The sequence below is a fragment of the Manacus candei genome, unplaced genomic scaffold (genome assembly GCF_025592945.1).
Source record: "Manacus candei isolate 608988 ecotype Guabito, Panama unplaced genomic scaffold, ASM2559294v1 h1tg000082l, whole genome shotgun sequence".
Taxonomy (NCBI): domain Eukaryota; kingdom Metazoa; phylum Chordata; class Aves; order Passeriformes; family Pipridae; genus Manacus; species Manacus candei.
This window is the reverse complement of record NW_026138130.1, coordinates 2352011-2367015: the sequence shown is the minus strand read 5'-3', so window position 1 is coordinate 2367015 and position 15005 is coordinate 2352011. Positions and strand designations below refer to the sequence as shown.

The window sequence follows — 15005 nt, the reverse complement described above, 5'->3', positions numbered from 1 at the left end:
TTTACAATAATTAGGTAGGCCAACTACTTTTTGTTTGTTTGTTTGGTAGAACTAGTTACCCAAATCTTTTAATTTCAGTAATACACTTTGAAATGATATGACAATAAAATTGGAATATGGAAGAACCTGATGAGAACCCCATAAGCCTTGGTTTAAGTTCAGGAACTCTGGTTTAAATTTAGGGACTCTGAAGACATGGCCTATAGTGCCAAGAGCTTTCAAAGGCAGAGCAGTGCCAAGAATATGGTCAGTAGGGGACTATGAAAGATCTAAAGATTGCAAATAGCATCTACAAGGGAATTACTGATTTAAGGCTCCTCCTTTGCAGAGTTTCAATTATAAAATCTGCCTTAACTACTGGCAAGGTAACAGTAAATTCAAACCTAAGTTCCCAGTAAAAGATCCTTAACTGAACCTTGTATATGCTATACACCACCAAATATCTGCATCTAGTTGTGCCATAGTCTCAGTTAGACCTAAAACCAGACTAATCTTGTAGAGTGAGGGTAACCAACTTCACTGTGCAACTTGCTCAGAGAAGTCTGAGCCAGTCTTTCTCAAGGCAACAGCACACTTGAGTCTGGCTGCAGCCATATGGTCAGAAGGTAAGTCTAAGGTAGCTTGAGCCACAAGTACTATCCTGGATCAAGGCTCCTGATCATTCCTTGCTCACAGTGCTTTGGCTTTCCCTGCTGAGCAGTCCCATAGCTCATGAACTGGATTCCTTTCAAATAAAGATGAAACAGAATATTCAGTCTGAGCAGCTAATGCAGCCCAGCTGTTAATGAATATTCAGTCCAACAAGCCAGACAAGAGCTCGTCTGGAGCAGAATTCAAACACACACAGAGCAGATGGGGAGCCCTCAGTACTTTCTCAGGTGCTCTCTAGACCTGCTCCACTGGAATCTCCCACCTGCTGATGTGGTCGAAGCCACAGAGTCATTTTAGCAGCACAGCAGCATTTCTTAGCTTGAGCTCTGCTCCATGCTCACTGATCAAGAGCAGTTGTTAAAATACTACCTGTGCCAGGGGAGTAAACGACAATTTACACCCCTGCTGCTTAAACACTGTTCTTTAGACAGATGACATTTGGCTCAACCATCATCTCAGTGACATGGAGTTCTCTGTGTCAGTTGAGTGAGGTTAGGCAGGATAATTTGGTTTTCCCTAATCAGTGATTTAGAAGAGGTGCATAAGTTCTTCAAATGAGGCCAAGTGTAAGTGAAATCATGGTTATGATGCCAAACTCCACAGTATTTTGTATTGGCTGAAGATACTTTAAGAAAACATGGTTGTACACCCAATTTCAGCTGCAGAAAATAAGTTTCAAAAAACTTCCTAAACATATTTGCATCAGGAAACAAAAAGCTTACTTTAGAGATATGAGTACTTCATCTTTCTGGATGGCTGGTAGTATCTATAAACCCGGGAGAAAAATATAATAGCAGCAGGTATCATGAGAACAATCAAGTAATTTCTACACAAAGTGTTTGCTTCTTATAGATTAATTTACTCCCTGTTTTCTGTCTATACAGTATGATTAGGAAGTCAGCATTGCCAGGCTGTTACTGTTTCTCTCTGCATACATCAGTGCTAGTGGTAAAGTGATAAAATAGTGAACTGAAAGAGTTCAATCACTCCCTCCTCCTTAGTCAATGGCTTTCATTTTCTCTCACAATTCTTTTAAATATACACTGGCCAGATCACAGCCTCACTTTTGACTTTACTGGGCCAGGCTGATTCCATTCATGGATGAAGAGCAAAGCCTGTGATCAAGTCTCTGTGGTTACAGTGAAGATGCTCTTGAGTCTTTCTTGTAAGGATGAAACTGTCTCTCCTATCAATAGCAGTCTTAACAAGTGCCTTCTCAGGCTGGACATAAGGTGCTTTCTTGTTTCCCTCCTGTAAGAAAATAAGGGGACTGATCTGGATCAGACCAGTATTACTAAGGCTCACAACTTCCTTTGTTTCCTCCATTGTTATCTGGATGGTAGAAAGACTTTAAGATAGACTTAGCTTAGATAATGTCATTGGGAGATTACTGCCCACAACTCACCCTGTTTTCCCTGAATCCTTGTGCTGCATCACCGAGTGCTTATTATGGTTCTGTGTTGTTAAAACAGCAGCTCAAGCATACACAGGGTGAAATTCCACCTTGTGTCAGTGCCTCCACTTTGATCTACTGAAGAGGCATGTTATTTCTGCAACTCTGACTAAGTGTGATGGACTGTAAAGCAATAGCTAAAGTCATGGTATACATTGCATACTGCAGTCAACATTTCTTCCACATTCCTGGGATTTGCCTCTGAAACCACATAAGATATGATTAAAACAAGGATGCAGATGTATGGACAAACAGTCTTGCTTCAGAACATACAATCACATCTCGTTAGCTTCAGTATTAACTACTAGACTAGGCAGCTTATTAAATACATACACAGGATAACTGGGTTTTTCCATCCCTTCCTCCACATGTTTCAGTGGCAGGGCATTATTGTGCAGCAGAAGCATGAAAGCTCAGCTATGACTGTCATTTGCTGAGATACTGCAAAAATGCATTGCTGACATAAGTACATGCAACCCTGTTTACCAGAGCAGGAGCTGCATGCACTGAGCACTGCTGGAATTCAGGCCAGTTGGCTACCAAGGGGCTCTCAAAAGAAATTCCCAAACCCAAGTCTTGTAAGAGCTCATCACTACAAAATCCAAACAGTAGTGAGTAAAGAAAACGTGTGCAGGCGTGGGAAGGGACCAACAGGCTGTGCAACTGCAGTTTAAGCACTGTACAGATTCCAAACGGAGCTGGAATCTGCCACTCACTGCTGTCCTGGATTGTAACCTTGCTAGTCCTGAACATCTCTGCACAGTGCACAGGGGTTCATTCCATTTGCAGGGGACCTTAAAAAAGAGAAGTTATGTGGTGGAGTTCCAGTCGTTGTAGCCTGTTGGATGGGAAGGCAGTACATTCTCAGAGCAAATCTGGTGCTGCAGCTTTTCCAGAGATTCAGTCCATGCTGTCACATCTTACTCCAAATAAATTCTGTTCTTTCATCATCGATAGCAAGTGTTTTTAGATAAGCACAAGTGCACACTCAAGTAAATACCCTGTGAAAAGAATATTCAGCAGGCTGTGAAATAATGATCAGCTCTGCAGTTCCCATTGGAGCATGAAAAACACTCTAAACATCCTTTAGTTGCCATAGAACAGCAGTTTGTGCTACACAGGCTACAAACAGCTCTAACCAGCAACCTGGAAAATGCAAGGTTCTCGTGGAGCACCTGATCCAGAAATACCCAGACAGGGAAATCAGTTCACCTTTGAGGTCTATAAGAGCAAAATACAGGAAAAAGATACATACAAGCAGAATATATTCATAGCTCAACTCAACTAAAACCTTCTCTGATACAGCTGGCAAAGTAATTTGGAAAAGGAAGAATGTTTATGAGAAGCTCCTTAACAGAACAGACCATTTTTGAGTTACAGGCAGACAAATGCTGGATAAAAATAATTTTAAAACACAGTAATTTTTATGTTGTCTCTAAATAAAATGTCATTTACTAACAACAACAGCAAAAAAAAAAAAAGACTGGAAAGCAAACAAAAAATTGGAAAATTTCCAAAATATTATCACAATTTTATGATACATGAAAAATGTTCAGATTAAACCAAATAGGTCAAATAATATGAGAAAAGGTTTATACAATGAGACTTTTTTATCTCTATCTAACATGTAGCCCGTCAGAGAAAAATCAAGTCATTGCATGTCTCACACAGTTAAAAGGAACTCCCTGTGACTGGTTTTGGTAATTGCTCTGCTATTTGATAATATTTAGGAAAGCATTTCTGCTAGCAGTGCAAGAAAATGCCACTATTTAAATTGAAGTTTGTAATGCCAATATTACAGTATTTTGGGGTATTTGGATTGGTTTACTATAATCACAATAATATTATTGACAAAATTTTTTAAATTTACAATCTGACTTTTCACTTGTTGCAATTCTTTCCTATTATCTCTTAAGATAAGTAAGAAATACTTACACAATAGGAGTTTGAGGCATTTGCCTGCATCTGTGCTTGAAAGTCCTCCTGAATACACAGATGTTCCAAAGTTACTGCATCATATTTGCTTTCTCTACTTGATTCTTAATTCAAGTTCCATAACACTCTTAAAACAAGCTGAGAGGTTATTAGTCTCTTTAGTCTTGGTTTAAATGAGTGTCTGTATTCAAATAACTGAATTTGGCAAAATCAAAAGAATAAAGTTACCAACAATAACTTGTGCTAAAAGAAATCGCCCAAAACAGCAACAGTTTCATAGGCTGTGTAAATTCAGAGAGAAGGTACAAGAGCTATAATGACCAAAAAAAGCAGGATTTATTTGTGCTGTAATGCATGTGGAAAGGAAGTGAAAAAAATTTTCTTCAGCTTGACCTCTGCAGCACAACAGGCTTTGACTGTTCTTGCCCTTTGAAAGAGCAGTTGCATTAGAAGCCCTTCAAGAAGGAAATCGTTCAAGAATGGATGAGATGGACTGATGCCAAAGCATTCTCTCATTATTCAGACCATTATGCATCACCAGAGCATCCTTCCACATGCAAAACCACAGTGGCTTCAGTTAGACATGGAACAGATTGTTCAGCTCATCTTCAGTAATAACATTAGTTAGCTGCTAATGAATTGTGAAAAAAAAAAAATCTCCAATTTCTGTGCAGCATTGCATCAAGAATTGTAAGAAATGATACGTACTGCATGGCAACAGGCAGAGGTGCAGTAGTAAGATCAAGCTTTTTTATCTAAAATGAAGTTACAGATAAAGCTACATCACAGGCCCAGGCTCAGGCACTACATAGTATGAATCTACATTACTTTCACATACTTCTTTTATCTTAGCAGTTTCCCCTCAGACAACTTTCCTCACATCTGCAGAATACTAATTTATTTTCGACCCCCCATCAAAAGTACTGCATGTGTTTCTAACCAAACCTTTGGGATTTCTGTTCAGGCTTCTCTTGTGGCAAGATTTTCCTATTAAACCATTGGAAAGCAGAGATCTGTCTTTATAGTGGGTGCCCTGTGCCTTCCATCCTGAACATTACATCAGGAGCAGGGCTTGCTGTAAACCACAACAGGCTCCAGACACATCCAAATCCTGCAGGCTTTAAGTGCACCCTTGTATCTCAATTCTTGTGTGAGTTTAAGATAGCAGAAGCTTCCTTTACAGCAATTTTGTTACATGAGAGAACTGTGTCCCCAGAGAACAGAAGTTTATTTATTTGATGCTTAAAAAGTAAACCAGAGGGGGCACGTAGCATCATCCATAAATCTCAGAGAAAGCTGGATAACCTGCTAAGCCTCTCCCATTCCTCTTCTGAACCACAAGAAGTAGAGCAGGATGTGCAAGTCATATGCTCTCTAAATAAAGGCCACACAGAGTTTTGCATACAGGAGATCTTTGCTCTCTAGATGCTCTTAAAGCTTCTTGACTTATTTATGAGGAGAAAAGAAACACAACTTGTGCATTTACATCACATACCTGCGTGTTTCCAAGAAAGGCCTGAGGGCAAGTGCTTTCATTTCAGCCAGCATATAAAGCTCATCCTTTTGTGGTTGTATTTCCCAAGGTTGGTTTTGTAAAATGAAGCTTTTCTTGAATTTTAAATAATGGATTATGGTAGAAATATTTTTAAAGGTCTATTTAAAATGAAAGACAAAATGCAACTAGGTATGAGCAGCCTTGTTCTTTGTAGCAGACTTTAAGCTGTAATGTGAGGCCATCAAGCAGAGATAAAAATTAGGTACTGCTGTGAATCAGCCAATTCCATTATGCTGCTTCATTACCAGAGGTTAAAAAAACCCTTAGCAGGGAAATTGTGCCTCCCCAGTCATTTTTAACACACCCTGAAATATTCTGAATTCTTACAGGCAATCCACATTTGAGCTTTGAGGACACCTGGAGACATGTAGCAGTACAGAAACAAAACTGTAATTCAAATTTTTCTCTGCTTCAGGAAATACCTTCACAGGCCATACTTATCTCTGCACAATATTCCCTTTCATATTTACTTACACTCTTCTGCTATTCCTTCCCTTGTTCTCCTCTCAGGAATCTTCTATCCACTGGTTCTTTCCCTTTTGTTTTATTGCAAGTGCTCTTTCAAAATGCAGTAACTGATAAAAATATCTCTTCACTGCCCTCCTTTCTCAATGCTTTTTGAGCCTAATTAGGGGTGTCATATGAAGAAGGATTCTAAGAGGAAGTGAAAAATCGTTGCATAACTGCCAAGGATGAGCTTTACAGTTAAGGGCCGTATTTCAGTTACAGGTCTATCACTGCACTTTAACTCTCCCAAATTAGTAGGTCAGTGCAAAAGTAAAATCCCTCAATCAAAACTTGGAAGAGAGAAAAAAGCTGATTCACACTTGTAGCTGGGTGAAGATAGAAGAAAAAATTTCCAGTATTGGACACTGAAAATGTCTTTCAAAGTTGTTTAACATATCTTATAATTTCTAATATTTTGGTTAGAAAACTAAACTGAAATTTACCTCAGCCATACTAAAGCTATTTAGTGATTGAAGGCATCCTGTTCACAAATGAAGAAAAGCTGTAAGAATGAGGTGTCTTATACTCTGTACTCATGTTAACCTGACCCAGTACCTTGTATATTGAGCAGGAAGTGTAGTTGAATCCTTACTAAATAAATGAATCCACTGACTTCAATTAATGGCCCATAAACACAAGCTGCAACTTGTTATTTCATTCTGCAAGCCTGCAAATAAAATCTGAATTTTAGGGGATGAGCTTTAGGAAGCCTGATGTTTTCACCCTGGTTCTACCCAGTGCATATCACCATCACAGCAGGGATTGACTATTCCCTCAGGCACTTTCAGAAAACACAACTGTAGAGGACACAGGATAAGAGAGAAAAGGCCCAAGAGAGTTTGGTTTGCATAAACTTTTTGTACAGTGCCTGGTTTAGCTGGACCTACAAATACAAATTCAGAAGTATTACCTGTTTCCAAATCAAAGGGGAGCACTTCACATGAATAACAGTGAAGAGAACACCTGGATCCAGAGAAGACAAAAAGATTAACAGCATCAACAATAAAAAAATATTCTTGCTATTGACCAAACAGGCAACACACCTAACACAGAATTTAAATCTTGATTCTAGAATTTCAAGTTTGATTCTAAGTTGGTTCCACTTTTCCCTCAATTATCTTACAGTAAATCCCATGACTTCTGTACTTGTAGTCTTCTATTAGAAGAATCTGCTTTTGGATATAGTGCAGGAATCAGTTCAATATGAACCACTAGAGCAACAAACCTGTTCTCCAGTGGCCTCCCTGACATTGGATATGCCCCACAATCCCAGCTCCTATGGGTAGTTAGAATGGGAACAAGCATCCAGCTAAGATTAAGGGACTTAGGGATAAGGTTTTGTTTCAAGATGCTTTCAGCAGAAGTTCTGCTATGGTTTTCCTCCTCATCAGCTTCCCAATTTGACTTTGTGAAATTTGGATTGATCTGTTGCATAATATCAGATATGGAAACAGGACAACTGCAATTTCCAGTGAATTGGATCAAAGACCAACACGGGATTGAGTATCCTATGCCATGTCTGTGGATGAGGGGGATACCATAAAAAAGTTATATGGAAAGGCACTAAACCCAGTTACAGCTGTACTTATGACAGTGAATTTGTAGCTGCATTTCTCAGTGTGAAAGGAAATGGATCTGTTTAGCAAATTCAAACCACAAGCACGCTGACAGCAATACAGAAGCTGTTACAAGTGACAGGGGCTATTCCCAACTGTCCCTCAAGCAGGCAGGTTGCACTTCCTTAGCAGACAAATGCAAATTAGTTCTACCCCCAGTATGGAGTAAGGAATTTGAGTTTCTCCTCTGGAAAATATTAACCCTAAACAAAAAACTGAATCTTCCAGTAGGCTAACAGGACTCTAGAAATAAAAGGAAACATCACAAGATTTTAGGAGGTGCTGAAACATTTGTTTTGAAGTTTTATTACAAAAATATATTTGCAAACATACAAAATTTTGGATGAAAAAAATGTTCATTCTTAAACATTTATGCAATAACTTAATAACTGCAAACATACATAGGTGCTATAAAATCCATACCATACCAAAAACGTTAATGATGCAGTATCTACATTTACTGACTTACAATTATTCCGGTTTCCAGAAATCTTTCCTGAAGCTCCCTTCCCCATGGTCTTCATATTGAAAGAACATGCAAATGGCTACAACTGGTGCATCCACAGAAGTGATTAAAACTCAGAAATTACTAAAGCACATAGTGTACATAAAAAACCTAACTAACCATATGTCCATACACTGAATAGATAAAAATAAATACACCACCAAATCAGAGATACTGCAGTTTTTCAAATTTGAAGTGAAAAGAAGATATTGCATCTTAACATTTTCGTAACATTGCCAGACAAAACTGAGGTGATACATATTGCACACATTCCTCCTGTTAAGATATGCTGTACAAAGCAACTCAAATACCTGGCAAAAAGGTGGCTGATTTGTTTAGAATACTTTTAAAAACCAACAAGTCCCAAATTAAAGTTTGCTTTCCAGAGTATTTCAGCAATTGTATCAGTGGCTACACATGGCATAATGTGTTTCAGAAATAAAGCAAAATGAAGTAATTAGAAATGCAAGCAAAACTGAGAAACATCCAGCAGTGTTTAAATGTAATACTGAGCATTTATACAGAGAATTAAACAGTTTCTATGAAATCAAGATGCATCACTTAAATTTTTTTTTTTAAACTTTATCACTCATTCTGCAAATCTTGTTTAATCTGGAAAGATATACTGCTTCTAAAGTTATTAGCTGTTAGGCACCTTTCATATAAACTTTGCATTGTAAATAACAGCAGAGAAAGTCTAACTACAAAACTGAGAATTTTGATTTTCCTGAACAATTAAGCATCTGTAGGTTTTAAAACTGTCTTTTATTAGGTTTGAGTTTGGACTCTCATTTTTTCCCCAGAAGTGACTTAACATGAGCCACGAAACACATGCTTAGATAAGAATTAATTTGGGGACTACAGTCTGAACTAATAATCTTTAATTCTCAGAAATAACAGGTAAAATCCCATTAAGCCAGTAGCTAAAAAAATAACAAAAACAAAAAATCAAAATCACTTGAAAATGGTCACAATCATTTCCTGTGATGACCCCTGGTAACTTGCTATACCCTGGTTATCCCTACATGTGGAAAACACGAATCAAGCACTTCAACAAGCTGGTAATTTTAAACTTATACAAAAAGTTAAAATAATTAGGGAAAAAAAAGTTTTTAAATACACAGTCCACATTTAAAAAAAATATTCAAATTTTACACTATAACTGAGCTTGTGTTTTACAATTAACTCTTCATGCAAGGAGTTTATCTGTTAAAGCCACTACCCTGGCACTTGTCAAACCTCTGCAGTGCTGGGCAACACCCAGGTTGGTTCTGTGTCTGCTGCCACTGAGGTTGGGACGGGCAGAGGTTGGAACAAACACGGGCACGTGTCCAGGATGAACAGTCTGTCTGCTGGGATTTCAACTCTGGTTCTCTGCCAGTTCGTTCTGAAAGCTGGGGCAGGGGGGGTAAACCAAGAGTCTGCTGCTACCAGGACACTACAAAACCAAAGGCAAGGAAGAATCTGCCACTGCTTGTTTCCAGCTGGCCAGGCACCCTCAAAACTTAAGGATATTCAGAGCAGTATTACTTTTGTCAACTGTAGGTGGCTGAAGAACTCAAAATACAACTCCTTCATATCATTTCTACAGATCTTTGGATATGACTGTATTTAGCAAACAGCACCCATGAACACTATCAGCTTCCAGCATTTCTATTCTGACAAACTTTTACCCAATCTTTCTTTGAAGAAACTGTAAGCTGCCCACGAGAAGTGAGAAGGCATCTTTGCTAAATCCAGATAAAAGCAACTCTCTATTTGGTTTAGACTGTCCATTTTTGTTCAGAGGAACTGCTCATTGGTTCGACCCTTTTAGTGAAACTTTTCCTAAAAAACCCAACACAAAAATTAATTTAGACCTTAGATCTGAGTCTCACTGTTTATGTGCATACACAGTATTACAACTCTAGGATTTATGGAGGAAGGTTCTATCTTCCTTAACAAGGCTGAGTTTATATTGCTGAATTCAAATGCTACTATTAAATCCAATATATTTCTGGATGAATGTGCATGACATTAGCATCTTTCCCTGAATCTTGCACGTTTTTCTAACAATACAGTATGTATTTTAACTGGAAACACTGAACTCAAAGGCTGAGAAAATATTTTCAGAAGGCAGGTAGTGCTAAACAAAATATATTTTCCACTAAAAAGCTATGAAAAAAACTAAAATAGATCAAATACATAAAAATGTAAATATTTGTTGTATCTAAAACATCCCAATTTGTGAACAAGTCACAATTAAAGCTCAGTTACTAGTTTCCAATGAAATGGCCATGCACCTTGACTATGGCAATATTAACTAATCCTTAGGATATATATATATCATACATATATGTTGCAAGGAGCCAAACAATATTTTTCCTCATATTTCAATAGTGCTTGAGGGAAAAGAACAAAGCAGTGCATCATAACTCACTACAGATTATCTTTTTACTCAATAACCCAACAGTTTTCTACTGAAAAAGCATCCTTTAAAACTACTATTGCTGGAGAAAGTTGGAAGCTGGAGTCAGATTAATCACCTCTGCATGCCTTTAAGAAATAAATACAAGCCATGGATAAACCAACACAGCAGCATAAGAAAGTATAATTAGAAATTTTCCAATTTCAAATGGGAAGGTAACCAGTTAAATTCTTAGTTAGTGAATAGGGACTTACTAAATCACATATACAAAGCAATAACATTTTAATTAGATAAACTTCAGACTATGAAGTGTGCACTAACAATCTGGGGAGAGGGCAACAGAAGAAAAGCATGCATTTGTTTCCCATCTGCATAGTCTTCAACACTGCAGTTCCAACACAACTGAGGAATGAAAACCAACTATGATGTGGTCCATCCTTAAGCTAAAAGGGAACAAAGTATTTAAATTTTATCAAACACCGCTGAAGAGGAAGAGGGTTTTCCAGTGGTGGTCTCCTAACTATAAATTTAAAACAAGAGAACTTCAACATGCAACAGAACTACTTTAAAAAAAATTATACAATCACTGAAGATTTTGCATATTTCAGATTTTCCTTTTTAGAGAAAATGGCCTTACTCACTTGGATACCTGTTTAATGCAAGTAACACAAAAGCAAGTAAGATTAATGAAATATTGAAAGATGAATTTACGTGCAATAACTGCATGTATCGAGCAAATCACATTTTTAGACCTTTTGTTAAAGATTTAGCTCCAAAGGCCTGGCTTCCAGATCTGTTCCTTCCCCACACCTGCCAGTTTAATCACAAGGCATTTTGCTCTCCTTTTCCTTAGTCCTTCAACTGGAACTAGTTTCCCCACAACTGAATTCTGTCTTGGTGTGCTGTAGTGTACTGTACTGTGTATTTGCTGGTTGAAAGAGTGTTGAGTCTGTAATCCTTGAACAGTGAATACAGCTGGGAATGAGAGCCAGAGCAAACATTTGCACATTCACTTAATGCTAATGAGAGCTCAAATGCAACTTAAGTCCCCTCCCCAATAAAAGAAAGGTTTGCTGGTGATGATCACAGTGAAAACCTAGATCATTCTGAGAACATTACTTTCATAACTATTTAAGGAATAGTCTTTCCTAACAGGTTCAAATTCAAGACATTGAAAACTAAATATTCTTTTACAAAAATATTAGTTTTATAGATGAGGCATAATTGTTTCTAAAATGGACACATTTTAAATAGATTCAGCTTCAATTATAGCTTAATGTTGTCTGTACTCTTGGTTAGGACTTGCAAGTAGACTTCATGGATAGTGCTGAGAAAATGGGAATCATTCTGCAGGAAAAAAAAGAAGCACATTAGAAACATTAGTAAAAAGATGCAAAAAAGTTTAATGCCTTAGTAAAAAGAAGCAAGAAAGTTTAATTTAATGCCTAAGTTGTGCATAAAGATTCCTTACAGTGGCAGCTGCCAGAGTTAAGAGAAGGGAAGTAGCTGGACACAAGAGGCAGTGCTGTTTGAACCCCTCACGGGCTGTGAACCACAGCGCTGTCAGACAGGTGAAGGGATCACTGAGCACACTGGGTGCTCAAACAAACAACCTTTCACATTTCACTTCCCTCCAGAGTCCAAACCTTAGTCTTAGACACAAAGAATTTCATTCTGTGTACAGGTTCCCAAATACAGTCTGCCTGAGCATCACAAGTGATGGTACTTCTGTCTGTCACAGCAGCCTGAATGGGACTGCAGTGTGTTCTACAAGAACACTCATGGCAAAGCATGACTGGGCAATGGATTAGTTTAACTTAGAGACAATATTTAGAGATATTTTTTGAGTCTAATTCATTCACATGACAAGTTTACAGAACTGGTATCTAACCAACTAGCTTGGGGGTGTAATATTCTCTTTACAAGATTGAACAGCACATTTGGTATCCTGCTTGGAGTGCTGTGTGAGTACTCCTGTGCTGCAGGATATGCCTGTTTTGGTCTTCATTCAGCTCTCTCTATAAAGACTGGAGACAAAGATTCCTGTCAGCTCTCTAAAGTTATCACTCAGACTACTGGCACTTAGCCTTGCTTGCAAGACTAGTTTAAGTCTTTAATGAGAAAACCCATACAAACCAATACAGGAAAAGGTTACGTAAAATGGAACAACAGATAAATCAAGCAACCTAGTGATGGGATCTGGTAGTGGCCCTTTTTGGTCCTAAAACTTGACCACTGGGAAGATATTGTTTGTTATTTTTAGACTTGCATTTTGAGTGTAAGCTCTGCACATCAGCATGGAGAGGGCAAGAGAATTCCAAGTTAAGAAAGAACCCTTTGTCATTCATGGCAACTTCACCATGGCATTAGAGGTCAAAATCATCTCAATGTATGGCTGCTTCCCAACATCACAGGCTTAATGCAACTGAACTTTTTAGTCCCTAGAAATAGCAGAAGTAAAACTTTGCAATTTCCATTTCAAAGAAAAATACTTCAGGTAAAGATGAGGAGAGGTTCTAGGGAACTGAAAACAGGAAAGCTTTCCTTGGGGAAGCAGAAAACTTACAAAGACAGCAAAATCAACTCCCTCCATCCCCACACCAGCTTCTACTAGAGCATCACTTATTCATCACTTCTCTACAAATTCATATGGATGTGAGAGGACACATCCCATGAACTCTGTTCTAATTGCTCCACATCTCAACCAAGAGGAGCAAACTGTGCCATACTATGTGCACAGTGTGGAGTAATTCCAAGACAAAAGAACGTATTTTGTAATGTTTCAGAGCAAAAGGAGTTACAGGGGTATGGAATTGCTCAGTGCTGGCTTCTGTACTTGGAACTCTCCCTCAGAGATTGAGCTCTGTATAGACAGTACCTTTATTAGATGTATCAGTGCTTCTTGCAGCTGAGACCTACTGAGAACAGTAGGAGGTGTAGTTTGAATTTCTGTTGTTCCAAGTGTTAAAGGCGAAGAAGAACTGGCTTTATTCTCCACTTCAGTAGCCTTTGTAGCTGATTGCTGAAACACACTGGGAGACAAGAGGACTGAAGGTGTTACTGTTGTCGTGGCTGTAACAAACTGTGGGGGTGCGACCTGTAAGAGAACAGAAAATTAATAAGCACCATTTCCAGTAAGAATGAATGATGTTGTAAAGGCTGGAGAGATAAGCAAAAAGAAAATTAAATAAACTGTAGCCACAATAATTCAGTCAGATATTACAAAACAGGTGCTGTTAATTAAGAAATATCTATCTATGAAGATTAATACCAATAGTAATTCTCATTTTCAAAGCTAAAGAAAGCAGCAGCCTTGAACATGCTTGCATGCAGACTCCTTGCTACCTTCCAGAATTTTTGAAACATAACACATATAATGAAAGATGAGCTTTTCACCGAGCTAATCAAAGGAGTTGGTAGCTGTTTTGCAGATTATTATTTTCCTTGGGGGTTCACAGAAAGGCAGTCCTGCTTCCTGCCCCCCCTGCTTCTGTGGTCTCCTACGAATATTTTACTTCAAATTCGAAATGTATCTCAAAAATATTTAAAGAGATTGCTGAATTATAATTAAATTGTTGGAGTACACTGAAATACTCTCATTTAAAGTACATTTTCCCTTGTGGGGAATATGGGATGGGGATATTTTGAGGACCATCATCCCACCTCATTCTTCCACAGGTCTATCTCCATTTCATGACAAAAATCCACATACTGCCTTTACCACTTTTCCTTTTAAACAAAAAATTGCAAATTTATAAGACTACTATATTTGCATAAAGTGAACATGAGTAAACATCTTCTTTGAGCAGCTCTGCCATCTCCTGATAACTGCAATCATTAGTCAGTGTCATAATCAATGTCTTGCTCAGGCCTCCAGAATGACCAACATGGTGAAAGAAAAAAGAAAATAAACAAGCCAATCTCACTCAAAAGAACAGCAACACTAAATGTGATATATATAGATATTTGATATGCCAGTAAAAGGAGTTCCCCTTGGATAACCAAAGATTTTCAGAAGAAAAAACCCTCCAAGACCATCTGAAGTTAATGTGTATTTAATAACATCAAGAGCAGCAGAACCAGAAAACTGATTTTGCTGTAGTCAAAACTGTGAAGACTCATAGCGTGGGATTTCAGCTGAAGACAATGTGTTTAAACCCACAAATACCGTTTACTACACAACATGCACACATTCCTTAAAATTCCCAAATCCATATAAAATGTTTTTAGTTTGGTTATTATTTACTAACTGGGTCATGAACAGACTGTAGATCTTATCTCATAGCAGGCCAGTAGCTAGAACAGCATTTTACTTTAAGTAGCACCATTTTTACTGCCTTCACAATCAGATCTGGGCATGCTACTAAAACTGCTTT

General features: G+C 38.0%; 1 protein-coding gene and 2 long non-coding RNA genes across 4 annotated transcripts in view; 1 reads left to right on the top strand and 2 right to left on the bottom strand.

Annotated features, from left to right (window-relative positions):
- The window catches only part of LOC127481837 (uncharacterized), a 56522-nt gene that overhangs the window by 21265 nt on the left and 20252 nt on the right, over nt 1–15005 (top strand). The window lies entirely within an intron of this gene.
- Nucleotides 1159–7131, bottom strand: LOC127481842 (uncharacterized). Its single transcript, XR_007908345.1, has 3 exons — nt 6069–7131; nt 4040–4087; nt 1159–1902 (listed from the first exon to the last, which is right to left on the bottom strand). It is a non-coding gene; the product is annotated as an uncharacterized LOC127481842 (long non-coding RNA).
- Nucleotides 7975–15005, bottom strand: part of DCP1A (decapping mRNA 1A) — a 31946-nt gene continuing 24915 nt past the window's right edge. Inside the window, exons 9-10 of one of the 2 annotated variants that reach the window (XM_051811566.1) lie at nt 13508–13726; nt 7975–11976 (exon numbers count right to left, since the gene is read on the bottom strand). In XM_051811566.1, the coding sequence (XP_051667526.1) occupies nt 11896–11976; nt 13508–13726 (300 nt within the window). In that variant the 3' untranslated portion in view covers nt 7975–11895. The remainder of the gene's footprint in view (nt 11977–13507; nt 13727–15005) is intronic. The other variant, XM_051811567.1, reaches the window with a different exon arrangement.